The sequence below is a fragment of the Eptesicus fuscus genome, chromosome 10 (genome assembly GCF_027574615.1).
Source record: "Eptesicus fuscus isolate TK198812 chromosome 10, DD_ASM_mEF_20220401, whole genome shotgun sequence".
Taxonomy (NCBI): Eukaryota; Metazoa; Chordata; class Mammalia; order Chiroptera; family Vespertilionidae; genus Eptesicus; species Eptesicus fuscus.
In genome coordinates, this window is record NC_072482.1 from 97,829,836 (window position 1) to 97,843,151 (window position 13,316).

The 13,316-nt window shown below is 57.2% G+C and overlaps 1 protein-coding gene across 2 annotated transcripts in view; it reads left to right on the forward strand.

Moving 5' to 3' along the window:
• The window catches only part of SMOC2 (SPARC related modular calcium binding 2), a 76,787-nt gene extending 66,725 nt beyond the window's left edge, over positions 1-10,062 (forward strand). For both annotated transcript variants that reach the window (XM_054722501.1, XM_054722502.1), the window contains exons 10-13: positions 2,011-2,110; positions 4,310-4,584; positions 7,957-7,994; positions 8,724-10,062. In XM_054722501.1, coding sequence (XP_054578476.1) covers positions 2,011-2,110; positions 4,310-4,584; positions 7,957-7,994; positions 8,724-8,741 — 431 coding nt within the window. In that variant the 3' untranslated portion in view covers positions 8,742-10,062. The remainder of the gene's footprint in view (positions 1-2,010; positions 2,111-4,309; positions 4,585-7,956; positions 7,995-8,723) is intronic.
• Positions 10,063-13,316: the final 3,254 nt, after the last annotated feature.

Sequence of the window (13,316 nt, forward strand, 5' to 3'; positions counted from 1 at the left end):
ATCCGGGGAGAGCCTGCCTCTCTGGGCTGTTTGTGGGGGCGTGGGGGGCTGGGGCTGGGCTGTGAGGTGCGGGCCCTGCGTGGCGGGTGCGTCTGCGCCGAGCCGTTTTGGGGTGTCCCTGAGGCAGCAGCCTGAGTGTGTTTCCGTTTGTGTCGAAAGAAAATGGGAAACGAAGCAACTGTATGAGTAGGTTTTCTGAGACCAGTAATTTCTGTACAAAAAGCTTCCGATTTTTTTTTTTACCTTCTGCTTCATACAAAGTGCGGAACACACTCGTTTTATATCAAGTGCAATACCTCCATGGGAGGCCTCACGGCTGCGGGGCCGGCTGCGGGGCCCCGGGCCCGGGTGCGGGCGGGCGAGGCTGGCGTCGGGGCAGCATGAGCCTCCTCCTTGGGAGGGACAGGGGCCGGGGCAGGGCAGCGCGCCTCCTGTGGGGTTAGCCCAAGTGTTTGCACGGAAATCTAAGACGATGCGCGTGTTTCCGTGGGTTCCGCAGAGAAGGGGGTCGAGCGAGCATCTCCAGGCTGAGCTGGGAGCTTCATTTGCGCAGATTTGTAAACCGCGGCTGCAGTGACTCTGCTCTGCTTTGGGGAGGGCAGCGTGTCCTCTCTACAAACGGCGCTTTCCTCGGCTGTGAGTTCTCCGTCCACAGGCCAGGCGCTCACCTGCCCTGGGCCCCTGGTGGGGGCTGTCCCCTGCGGTCCCTCCTCTGAGCTGAGACTTCTGGGCTGTCCTCTGTGCTCTGCTGAAGAACCGCTCATGCCTACAACTGGTCCCTGGGCAGGGCCTGGCTGGGTGGTGACACCTGCCCTGAGACACACCTGCCCCGGACACACCTGCCCCGGACACACCTGCCCCGGACACACCTGCCCCGGACACACCTGCCCTGGGACACACCTGCCCTGGGACACACCTGCCCCGGGACACACCTGCCCCGGACACACGTGCCCCGAGACACACCTGCCCCGGACACACCTGCCCTGAGACACACCTGCTCCGGACACACCTGCCCTGAGACACACCTGCCCTGGGACACACCTGCCCCGAGACACACCTGCCCCGAGACACACCTGCCCCGGACACACCTGCCCTGGGACACACCTGCCCTGGGACACACCTGCCCCGGGACACACCTTCCCCGGGACACACCTGCCCCGGACACACCTGCCCTGAGACACACCTGCCCCGGACACACCTGCCCCGGACACACCTGCCCTGGGACACACCTGCCCCGAGGCACACCTGCCCCGGACACACCTGCCCTGGGACACACCTGCCCTGGGACACACCTGCCCCGGGACACACCTGCCCCGGACACACGTGCCCCGAGACACACCTGCCCCGGACACACCTGCCCTGAGACACACCTGCCCCGGACACACCTGCCCTGAGACACACCTGCCCTGGGACACACCTGCCCCGAGACACACCTGCCCCGGACACACCTGCCCTGGGACACACCTGCCCCGAGGCACACCTGCCCCGGGACACACCTGCCCTGAGACACACCTGCCCCGGACACACCTGCCCCGGACACACCTGCCCCGGACACACCTGCCCCGGACACACCTGCCCCGGGACACCTGCCGCCTCCCGTCTCCTACTTCCTGCCAGGGGAGCGCTGATGAGAATTATTCCTGCAAACGTCACACTGCCCCGGCTGTGGGCTGCTCTGCCGACGATGACCCCTTCCTTCTCCGGGCCCCTGAGCTCTTTCTCCTCGGCTCCTCCCCTGGTGCCCTCTGTTTTCCGGGGCATTTAGTGACGTGGAAGCCGGTGGGAAGCGGTCCCATATCCGCGGCTCTGGGGCCTCGAATAAGGGTGACAGGAAACCCAGTTCCGCGGGTGTTTACAAGCGTCCGTTGGTGCCTCTTGTGAGTGATCCCATGAGCCCAACACGCCCTCTCGGATGAAAGCAACGCTTCTCTCCGCCACGGGAAAGGCCTGTGAGCTCTGTGAGCTCTGAGTTCTGTGAATGTGAAAAAACGTGCGTCCTCCTTGTTTCAGGTTGTCCCGGTGCCAAAAAGAATGAGTTCCTAACGAGCGTTCTGGACGCACTGTCCACCGACATGGTGCACGCCGTCTCCGACCCCTCCTCCTCCGGCAGGTGCGTTGCCCGGGACACGGAGCGGTGCTGGGAGGGAGCCCGGCAACCGAGGAAACTGACCCGCTCGTCCACGTCCAGCCCTCAACTGGGAGAGCCGGCCACTCACCTGGGAGCCGGCGGGCGGGCACGAGAGGGGCCCCCTCTCCCCCCGAACGGGAAAGGGCTTCAAGGGGTTGGAGGTGACTCCTTCAGGGCCTTGGTCATGTGATTAAGCTGCTGAGGAGGTTTTCCTGTTGGGGAGCGGCCAGACCCGGGGGATTTTCCGTGGTCCCCTCGGGCGGTGGGAGGGAGAGGGGAGAAGGGAGAGGAGGGGACGGGTCTGGTTTAGTGGCTTTGTGCTTCGGAATTGCCTTTCACAGCAGCGGACTGGATGTTAAGTACTGTGTGTAAAAATGTGCACGTTCAAGTTCTCACAATATTATGGATTTCTTGTGGGAAAACACATACGTCACGTAAATGTACCGTCTGAACTGTTTCCAAGCGCACAGCTCCGTGGTTAGCTCCCTGACACGGTGTGAACCTGACTGTGGAACTGGACACGTTCTCTCCGTGCCCAGGAGGCACCCCGGGCTTCTCACGTCCTGAAGGTCGTCCCTCCTCCTCCTCCTCCTCTTTCTTCCCCTCCTCCTCCTCCTTCTCCTCTTCCTCCTCCTTCCCCTCCTCCTCCTCCTCCTTCTCCTCTTTCTCCTCCTCCTCCTCCTCCTCCTCCTCCTCCTCCTCCTCCTCCTCCTCTTCCTCCTCCTTCTCCTCCTCTTTCTCTTCTTCCTCCTCCTCCTCCTCCTCTTCCTCCTCCTCCTCTTCTTCCTTCCCCTCCTCCTCTTCCTCTTCCTTCCCCTCCTCCTCCTCTTTCTCTTCTTCCTCCTCCTCCTCCTTCTTCCTCCTCCTCCTCCTCTTCCTCCTCCTCCTCCTCCTCCTCCTCCTCCTCCTCCTCCTCCTCTTCCTTCCCCTCCTCCTCTTCCTCCTCTTCCTTCACCTCCTCCTCCTCCTCCTTCCCCTCCTCCTCCTCCTCTTCCTTCTCCCTCCTCCTCCTCCTCCTCTTCCTTCTCCCCTCCTCTTCCTCTTTCTCCTCCTCCTCCGGCCACTATGGCCAGTGTGAGGGTGGCTCCCAGTACCTCCTGGGTGTGGCCTTTCAAGCCTCGGATCCCCCTGGGAATCTGCAGTGACCTCCTCATTTTAAGAAACATTATTTTTTAATATATTTTTATTTTTATTGATTTTAGAGAGGAAGGGAGAGGGAGAGATGGAAACATCAATGAGCAGAGAGAATCAAACCCAAGACCCTTCAGTCCGGCGCTCCATCCCCTGGGCCACACCGGGCAGGGCGACAAGGCCGTCTTGAACACCTGGGACGTGTCCGGCCCTGACTCGAGTCCAGGCCTCCCGAGGAGCTCTCCTCGTTCACGTCTTCCAGTACAGAATCTTTTTGATTCAGGGAGAGCATCCGGTTACCACTTCAAGTTACGTTCTGACTTGTACCTTTCATGGTCCCTGTGACATACGTGATATGATAATGAGCCACATTGAACGGAGGCGAGAACCTCGGGCCCCAGGGTATGCAGCGGGTCCTTCACGTGTGGCCTGACCTGCCACGTCCGCGGAGCACGGAACCGGGGACGAGGGCGCTCTGTCCTCCAGGACGTGGCCAACGCCAGGTGCATGGTTGGCACGCACACATTCACAATGTCATTTGCAATTTTTAAAACAACTTGAAACATTTTTGCTAAATCCCTTTCTCCAAATTATTATTTTTAGAGAGGGAGAAGGAGAGAGAGAGAGAAAAAGAGAGAGAGAGGGAGAGGGAGAGGGAGAGGGAGAGGGAGAGGAGAGGGAGAGGGAGGGAGAGGGAGGGAGAGGGAGGGAGAGGGAGAGGGAGAGGGAGAGGGAGTGGGAGAGAGAAACATAGACCAGAGAGAAACATCAATGGGCTGCCTCCTGCACGCCCCCTACTGGTGATCGAGCCTGCAACCTGGGCATGTGCTCTGACCCGGAATCGAACTGGCAACCTTTTGGTGCACGGGATGATGCCCAACCAGCTGAGCCACACTGTCCAGGGCTCCCTAAATTATTTTTAAATCCAGGTCCCATCGAGTGGCACTTCCAGGCAGGCTCGGCATCAGGGCCGGGATGGCACAGGGAGGGGGACGAGGGCGGCGGGCGGCGCGGCGGGCGCCCCGACCCCCCTCCCGTGTGCTCCTCCAGGCTGTCCGAGCCCGACCCCAGCCACACGCTGGAGGAGAGAGTGGTCCACTGGTATTTCAAGCTGCTGGACAAGAACGCCAGCGGGGACGTCGGCAAGAAGGAGCTGAAGCCCTTCAAGCGGTTCCTTCGGAAGAAGTCCAAGCCCAAGAAGTGCGTGAAGAAGTTCGTGGAGTACTGCGACCTCAACAACGACAAGGCCCTGTCCCTGCTCGAGCTGATGGGCTGCCTGGGCGTGACCAAGGAGGAGCGCAAGGCCGGCAGCAGGAAGCGGCACAGTAAGCCCGCCCGCCCCCCCCGCCCCCGGGCCCGAGGTCCAGGTGAAGGCCGTCTGTCCGCGGAGCAGGGACGCACCCTCGGAACGGCAGGGCCCGGGGGGAGGGGGTCTGAGGACAAGTCCTTCCTCGTCCCCCTGTGGCGGCCGACTGTCCCGAGGTGTGGGCCGCGATGTGTGGGGTCAGATCCCGGAACCATTCGCCCGAACGGGAGAGCCCTGCAGGGGCGCCGGCGTGTTCTCTCGCTTCAGGGGTGCATCCTGACACCCCGAGGGGCCGGCAGGGTGGGAGCGCCAACCTGACTGGGAAGAGGGGTGCCCGAGGAGCACAGCAGGGTCGCTCCCTAGGAACGGCAGTCCCTGCAGGGGGTACCCAGGGCCGGGGATGAGCTGATGTGTCTGAGTTTTACTCTCTTGTTGGGAACTGAGAGGACCCGCTAGGGCAGTGGTCGGCAAACTCATCGGTCCACAGAGCCAAATATCAACAGTACGATTGAAATTTCTTCTGAGAGCCGAAAACCGACTCCTGCGCGTGGGCCACGAAGTTTCACTGTACCGTGCGCGCCCGCACGTGGTATTTTGTGGAAGAGCCACACTCAAGGGGCCAAAGAGCCGCATGTGGCTCGAGAGCCGCAGTTTGCCGGCCACTGCTCTAGGACCTTCCCCGCCCAAATGAGCTGACGTGGGTGTTTTGTCAAAAACGAGCATCGGGCCCTGGGATGCGTGATTTGTTATCTCTGGAGCCGTGTATTTTCCCTGCAGAATTTCCCCATTTTTTTCCCTGTGTTTTTTTTTTTCAGTTTGAGGATCAGTTATGTTTCCCACCCTGTGCAACTTGAATCTGAGAAAAGTCAGAAAAGCCTAAATATTCAGGGGAGGTCTACTTGGGATTTTCTAAGTGTCCAAACTGGTACCGATTTCTTTCGTTCCCTTCACGTTTGCTCAGACGTACGAGTGCAGTTTTTTATTCTAAAAATGCGAGGCAGCAAATAAAGAACATCAACAACGCGTGACCTACTTCTTCTCAGACACCAGCAGCCCCAGACCCCTACTCGTCCCCCCACGTCCACGCTGACTCCCACTACAAACGGGCTCCACACATTCGCTTTCTAATCACGTGTATTTGTTGTTTGTTTATTTAATTCTCACCCAAGGATGTTTTCTTTTCCATTGATTTTCAGAGAGAGAGAGAGGAAAGAAGGAACGGTGGGGGGGGGGGAGGGGAGAGAGAGAGAGCGAGAAACATTGATGTGAGAGAGACACCTTGATTGGTTGCCTTCCACACAACGGGATCAAACCTGCAACCCAGGTCCCGGCCTTGACCGGGAATCGAACCTGGACTCTTCGATGTGTGGGCAGACGCTCCAACCCCTGAGCCAGGCCGGCAAGGGCTCTCTAATTAGAGCCCTCGAATCACACGGATTTTAAGCAACGACACAAGATTTTGCATTTCAGTTACTGCAACAGAGATAAATTATTGGAAAGTTTGATGTAAACTTTCACTATGATAAAAAATGCAAAAGCAAAAAAAAATTAACTACAGACGATTAGGAAATGATACAGCCAAAAAAGAGCATATTTCTGAGGAATTCGGGGAAAGTCACAAAAGATTACATCATGCCCTCGTGATTCCCCAAAGTGACCATTACAGAGAGACGCAGCAATCAGGAATTATCCAGTTTAGACCAAATTGTCTTTTCAACCCAATTGCCATGCGAGCTGCATCGCTTCCAGGCAAGCTGCCTCACGGGCGTCGCCGCCAGGTCACCTGGAAGCAATCAGGGTCATCCGATCCCGATGACATCAGCTCTCCCGACCGGGCTGTTCTGGGGCCGGGGGCTGGCCGGGGGGCCGGGGGCCGGGGGGCTGGGAACAGCTTTCTCTCTCAGTCGATGTGCCTTGCTTCAGGCCGATTGTGATCATGGACATTCTGTTCCATTGGAAGACCTCACGGACAACTTTATTTCCCTGCTCTTTGTACATTTTCTTCTATTTTAATTTTCTTAAAATAATATTTTCATTGATTTCAGAGAGGAAGGGAGAGGGAGATGAGAGAATTATTGACCAGCTGCCTCCTGCACGCCCCCTACCGGAATAGAATCTAGGACCCTTTAGCCCGCAAGCCGACGCCCTATCCACTGAGCCAAACCGGCTAGGGCTGTACATTTTAAATGGTGATTTTCACTGCTATGCCTTGAATGAGATATTGCAACAGGTGTCTTTCTTTTCTTTTCTTTTTTAATAATGAGCCATTAAACTTTACCTAAGACTCTTTTAAAATATATTCTTATTGATTTTAGAGAGGAAGGGAGAGGAAGAGAGGGGTAGAAACACCAATGATGAGAGAGAATCACTGATCAGCTGCCTCCTGCACGCCCCACACTGGGGATCCAGCCTGCCACCCGGGCCTGTGCCCTGACCCAGAATCAAACTGTGACCCAGCCCCTGAGGCACACCGGCCTGGCTGCTCCCGGAGTCTTTAATGAAATTTACCTTTTCCATCTACACTGCAAGGTGCTCTTTTCCTTCTCAGCACTTGAGAGGATTAACTCTTACTGTTGTTACTTCCAAGTACCAGGGACACTGATACGTGTCATAAAAGAAACCAAGCAAAAGGCGGCAATTGTTGAGCAGCTGAACCGGCTTAGACTGGATTGCAAGGATCACTAACGTTCTTTAAATTGGAACCAGTGGCCCCACGTTTTCAGTAAAGTCGTCATTCCAGAGAAAGCCAAGTGGTTACAATTACCCCAGTTCCCGAATCACTCAAACCCACAATTGAAAAAAACAGCCCATTTACCGACTAGTTATGCATTCAGTGTTTTTGTAATTTACTCAGTGCCTTGGTGTTTCGACTTTACCTGTGATTGTGTTTCTGCACGTCCGCGGGAGGAGAAGGGGTTTGGAAACGCAAGGCCTCTGCTCTTTCCTCGGTCCTTTTTTAAACCTCGTAGCCAGAAGGCAGCAGTCAATCAAGGCCTTGTGGGTGAAAACGCTGCCCTCTGTCTACTGATTGGCTGAGTGCTCCCTGCTCTGAAAATTGGCAAAACGACAGGAAATAGGCAAAACCCACGCCGGGGAGGGAACGCCTGGGAAACGGGGACGAGGCCTGGCCTTCGCGGACGGCGTTGGGGGGTTCGGGGCCATGCACGGCCCTGAGGTTGGGGAGGGCCCGCGTCCTGTTAGGAGATGTTCACAGCAGGATCCTGGGACCCACACTCCTCGCCTGTGGGCTCAGCGTTGCCATGGAAACACGTTCGCGGTTGTTGGGATCATCTGAACGTGACCCTGTCCCTCCCTGAAGGGGACCCTGAGCCGTTCACCCGAGGAAGAGTGTGCGGCTGTTAAAATCGTCTTTGTGCTTCCCTCCCAACAGCCCCCAAAGGTACTGCGGAGAGCACTGCTAATAGACAGGTGAGTGTGACTCTGTTTTAACCTCAACGACATGCTGGTGTACTTACAGGCAATAAAAATTAAGGTTCTGTAAATTTGGAAGGTAAATTTGGATCATTGAGGGGAGGACAGTGGTAGAAGGTAAGTGTCCAGAAGGTCCTCATTGTATTAATTAGAGGCCCGGTGCATGAAATTCATGCACCAGGGGGTGGGGGGGGTCCCTTAGCCCAGCTTGCACCCTCTCAAGGTCCGGGACCCCTTGGGGGATGTCTGCCTGCCAGCTTAGGCCCAATCCCCCAGGGATCAGACCTAAGCCGGCAGGCGGACATCCCTCTCGCAGTCCGGGATCCCTCGTTCCTTACCGCCCACCTGCTCGCGGCTCCTTAGTGCTTCCTCGGAGGCGGGAGAGGCTCCCATCACCACCGCTGCGCTCGCCAGCTGTGAGCCCGACTTCTGGCTGAGCGGCGCTCCCCCGGTGGGAGCGCACTGACCACCAGGGGGCAGCTCCTGCGTTGAGCATCTGCCCCCTGGTGGTCAGCGCGAATCATAGCGATTGGTCGTTCTGCCGTTCGGTCGATTTGCATATTAGGGTCTTATTATATAGGATCGTCGCAGCCAAAACCACACCGTTTAAAAGATCGCTTTCCCCTAGTTGTCAGCAGACAGGATTGTTTCCTTCCCGGAAGGCAGGCCCTTGTCACGGCCGAGGGATGCGAAGTTCTCACGCCATCTTTCTCGTCTCCTTTCCAGCCCAGGAACCGAGGATAAGAGACGGCGGCCGAGGCGCCTGAGACGTGTGGGAGGCTCCCTCACCAAACGCAATTAAAAAACAGAAACAAAACCCATAGTATTTGCACTTTGTACTTTAAATGTAAATTCACTTTGTAGAAAGGAGATATTTAAACGGACTGCTTTCATCTGTGAAAAGGGCGGGGCCGGCTTCGGCAGATTCGTCACATACAATGTATGTGTCCCCTTTGACCTTGGACGTCTGCACTGGGTGGCGCTGTTCGGGGCGGGTTTCCACTTGCTCTCCGGGCCGCATGGTGTCCGTGTGGAGGCTGGCGGCTCGGGCACAGCGGCTGCGGCCCGTGGCTCCTCCCTGGCACGGGATGGGTGCTCCCTGGCACTCGGCTTCCTCGGGCCGCTGCTCTGAGACCCGCTGCATTGGCAGCTTGGGGTCCCTGTGGGAGCTCACCTTCGGTCTGTAAGGTGTGCGGTCAGCTGCCAGCCTTGCGTGCAGGTGGCGTGTGCCGGGCTGCGTGTCTCTGGGACCTGCTCCCTTTGTTCTGCTTGCCCGAGGTCTCGCTCCTGTCACGTCGGCAGCCACAACAGCTGGATGATGGGATCTGGGGGACGGTCCCCGACCACCTCAAGGTTGGCCTCAGGCAGTGAAATCAACGCTGGGGACCCCCTCTCCCCCCGCCCTCCGCGCTGGCTCCAGCCGGCGGGCAGGGTCCAAGGCCAGAGGGGAGTTGGAATCAGGCCGAAACTGCCATCTGCCCACCTCTGCCCTTCCACCTGGCCTTGCCCTCCGGGGCCCCTGGCAGGTGAACGGTCCCTGAGCAGCTCCCGACAGACATTCCTTAAAGGAGGCGCAGCCGGGACGGCTGGGCGCTGGGTGGTGTGCCCTCGGCAGGCAGGGGGCTGGGCCCGGGTTCCGTTTCCTCCTCGTTCTTTCCTGAAGGCCCCAAGGGCATGAGAACTTGTCACTGGGCCAGTCCTCTGGGGCACTTGGGCGGGACGGGTCAGGACTGACGCTCACACGGAGAGCCACTGAACCGGCCCCTGTCCAGCCGGGGCCGCTGGACCCCGCACGGAGCGGCCACGGCTCTGCAGCCCCTGGGAGGTCAGGGGGCTGCGTGTGACCGGCCGGGAGGCTGGCTCGGCTCCGACGTGTGGTCGGGAAAACACCTCCGGGGGCCTCACTCCCCAGCACGTGGCGGACACCGACCCTGTGAATCGGCGTGGAGACGGCGGCTTCTCCTTGTCTAACGTGCAGAGCGAAAGCTGAACCTGGAGCCACTAAACCATCAGCGTCGCAAAGGACACAGTTACGCTCCCAAACTTATTGGATAATCTTTTCTATTTCCCAACTTTGAATTTAATCCTTTTTCTTCGATTGAAATAAAATATGCGATCGAGCCCGTCCTCTTCTGTTCTTTCCGGCTCAATGCACAGGGTGGCACTTGCTTGAATTGGGTGTCCCCTTCGGGGGGACGGAGGAGGCCGGGCCCAGTGCTTTGGAGTCTGGCTCCGCCCCACGGGGTGTGACGAGGGCGGTTGCTGAACCTTTTCCCGCTTCGGTTCCCTGTGGACGGGGACACACCTGGGGCGAAGGCGCTCGGGTCCGTGTGCGTGATGCGCCCTTATTGTGCGAAACAGCCCCGCGCTCGGTGAGTCCCAGCCCCGCCCGTGACACTGCCGGGCTGCCCGCGGCTGCGGGACCATAGAGGAAACAGAAGAGGCTCTTACTTTGACGGAAGCCGGTGCCGTTCCCGGCGTCACACACTCCGGGCCTCACGCCTGCCCCTTCCCACCTCCGGCCCGGGGCCCCGTCCTGGTCAGACTTGGGCCGTTCCTGAGCCTCTGTCCTCTTCCTGTCCCGTGGTATGAGACGTGGTTGACACTGCCCGGTCTAAGAGCACAGTGCGCAGCGTAGCGCCTGCCTGCTGTTGTGGAACGACTCCCATGAGTTCAGGTGCCGTCCATCCTCCAGGGACAGAGAGCAGCTGCGTTCCTGGTGCTGAGAACGGCCGGGTTTCCTTTCTGTGGTGCCACGTGCCGTGTCCGCGGCGGCCGCCACGCTGTGCCTCATGCGACGCTCCTGGAGCCAGGCTCCCTCAGGCCCTCGCGCTGTGCTGCTGCCAGGAGCGGGGTCTCCGTGAAACCCATCTCAGCGTGTCGTGTGCAGTAAGGATGATCCCGGAAGCGGGGTTAGGGGAAAGACAGCTGTCAGGACAGCCTCGGGGAGGTGGGGCTGGGACCGGGTTCGGAGCAGATGGGAGGGGATAACGTGTCTGTGTCCGGGAGGCTACAAGCCTGTGTCCAGGCATCCAGCGGGAGGAGGGGGGGGGCCGGGGGAGAGAAGGAGGGCGGGCGGCGAGGTCCGGGCGGGCGGGGAGCCAGTGCGCCGGGCTGCGCAGATGGTTCTCATTGCCAAGCATTAAGATTCAAATCTAAAGCAGAACACTGTTTCCCTCAGGTACCCGGCGCAGCTGGCTTCAGTGACAGAGGCCTCCCTCCCGAGTCCTCCCTCGCACTCCTTCTCCTGCTTAAAAGGCAGCCTGCATCCTTGTCAGAAACCCCCACGTTGGACATTATTTACAAGTGCCCCAACCAGCTCATAAATCATGCCAGGATCCCACCCGGCCTTTGTGAAGCGGTCCAGGTGACAGGAGTCAGCATGTTTGCAATCAGTGTGTAGGAAGGCTGACACAATCATAGACTGCCAAGTGACATGCAGATTGTGCAGCGCAAAGCTGCTCCGAGAGGAAGCAAGGATGTGTGCAGCGTTACACGCGGCTGAGATGGCAGTGGCGGTGGTGACGGAAATGGTGATGATGATGATGAAGGGGATGGTGATGGTGACGAGGACAGTGATGATCATGGTGATGGTGATGTGATGATGATGATGATGATGGTGAGGATAATAATGATGGTGGTGATGGTGATGATGGTGATGGTGACGAGGACAGTGATGATCATGGTGATGGTGATGTGATGATGGTGATGATGATGGTGAGGATAATAATGATGGTGGTGATGGTGACGGGGATGGTGATGATCATGGTGGTGATGATGTAATGATGGTGGTGATGTTGCTGATGGTGGTGATGGTGATAATGGTGATGGTGATGGGGACAGTGATGATTATGGTGGTGATGGTGATGATGATGGTAATGGTGATGAGGACAGTGATGATCATGGTGATGGTGATGATGGTGATGATGATGGTAATGGTGATGAGGACAGTGATGATCATGGTGATGGTGATGATGGTGGTGATGATGATGGTAATGGTGATGAGGACAGTGATGATCATGGTGATGGTGATGATGGTGATGGTGATGATGATGGTAATGGTGATGAGGACAGTGATGATCATGGTGATGGTGATGATGGTGGTGATGATGATGGTAATGGTGATGAGGACAGTGATGATCATGGTGATGGTGATGATGGTGGTGATGATGATGGTAATGGTGATGAGGACAGTGATGATCATGGTGATGGTGATGATGGTGGTGATGATGATGGTAATGGTGATGAGGACAGTGATGATCATGGTGATGGTGATGGTGATGATGATGGTGATGATCATGGTGAGGATAATAATTGGTGATGGTGATGATGGTGATAACTATATATTTCTTCCCTAACAACACACACTCTACATAGATCAAAATTTGTAAAACATTTTGATTGGTTAGGTATTTAGCTATTTTTGGTATTTCTTCATTCTAGAGTGGGATTAGCCATCTTTTACTTAGTGCTGTGAATAAGCCTTCCCGAACTCCATGGCTTCCAGCCACTTGTGCTTGTTCTCGTTCGTGCCTGTGTGCTGATGTGGTTGGTCGGTCTGGTCTGGGCCTGGCTGGGCACAGGTCTGCTTCTGTCCCGTCCTCTCAGATGAATGGGTCGTCTGGGTGTGGTCTCTGCACGGGCTGTGCCTGAGCACAGGTGACATGCCCCACAGCACAGGCATATCTCAAGCCTCCGCGTGTGACCTGTGTGGTCAGAGCTTGTCACCTGGTCCAGAGCCAGTCATGGGCAGGAAGTGCGTGCGCCCACCCGGAGGCCCTGGCGGCCGTGGGTGCAGAGTGCTGCTCACTGACTCCTTCCTCACACTGCAGCTCAGCACATGCATGTGTCCCGAGTGTCTTGGCTGCAGAGCCATGTGTAGAGTGTGGCTGAAAGCAGAAAAGGGGATGCGTGTGTGGGTGCCGTCTCAGACATAGAGGAAGCGGGTCATGCTTCCTGCATATGCACATATATTCCGTCAGGTCCCTGGAGCAGCGCCTGTGGCTTAAACACACCTCTTCCCCAAAGCCCGCGATAAAGCCTGGGCGAGGCATGGACGCCGTGTTCGGTGGGTGGATGGAGATCCCGTGACGCGAGGAGCAGCTAAGTGATAGTGGGGCTCGCCATAAGAGCATGTCCTCCACGTTCTCTCTTCCTCTCCGGGTTGAGTTGTAAATATGTTTGACTCTTCCAAATATATTGGCCTGGAAAATATGTCTACCACGTGAAATATTGAAAAATAAATCAAAAATAAATCAAATCATCCTACCATGATCAAGACAGGCTCCAGAGAAAGGACAATAATGATGACGAAGGTGC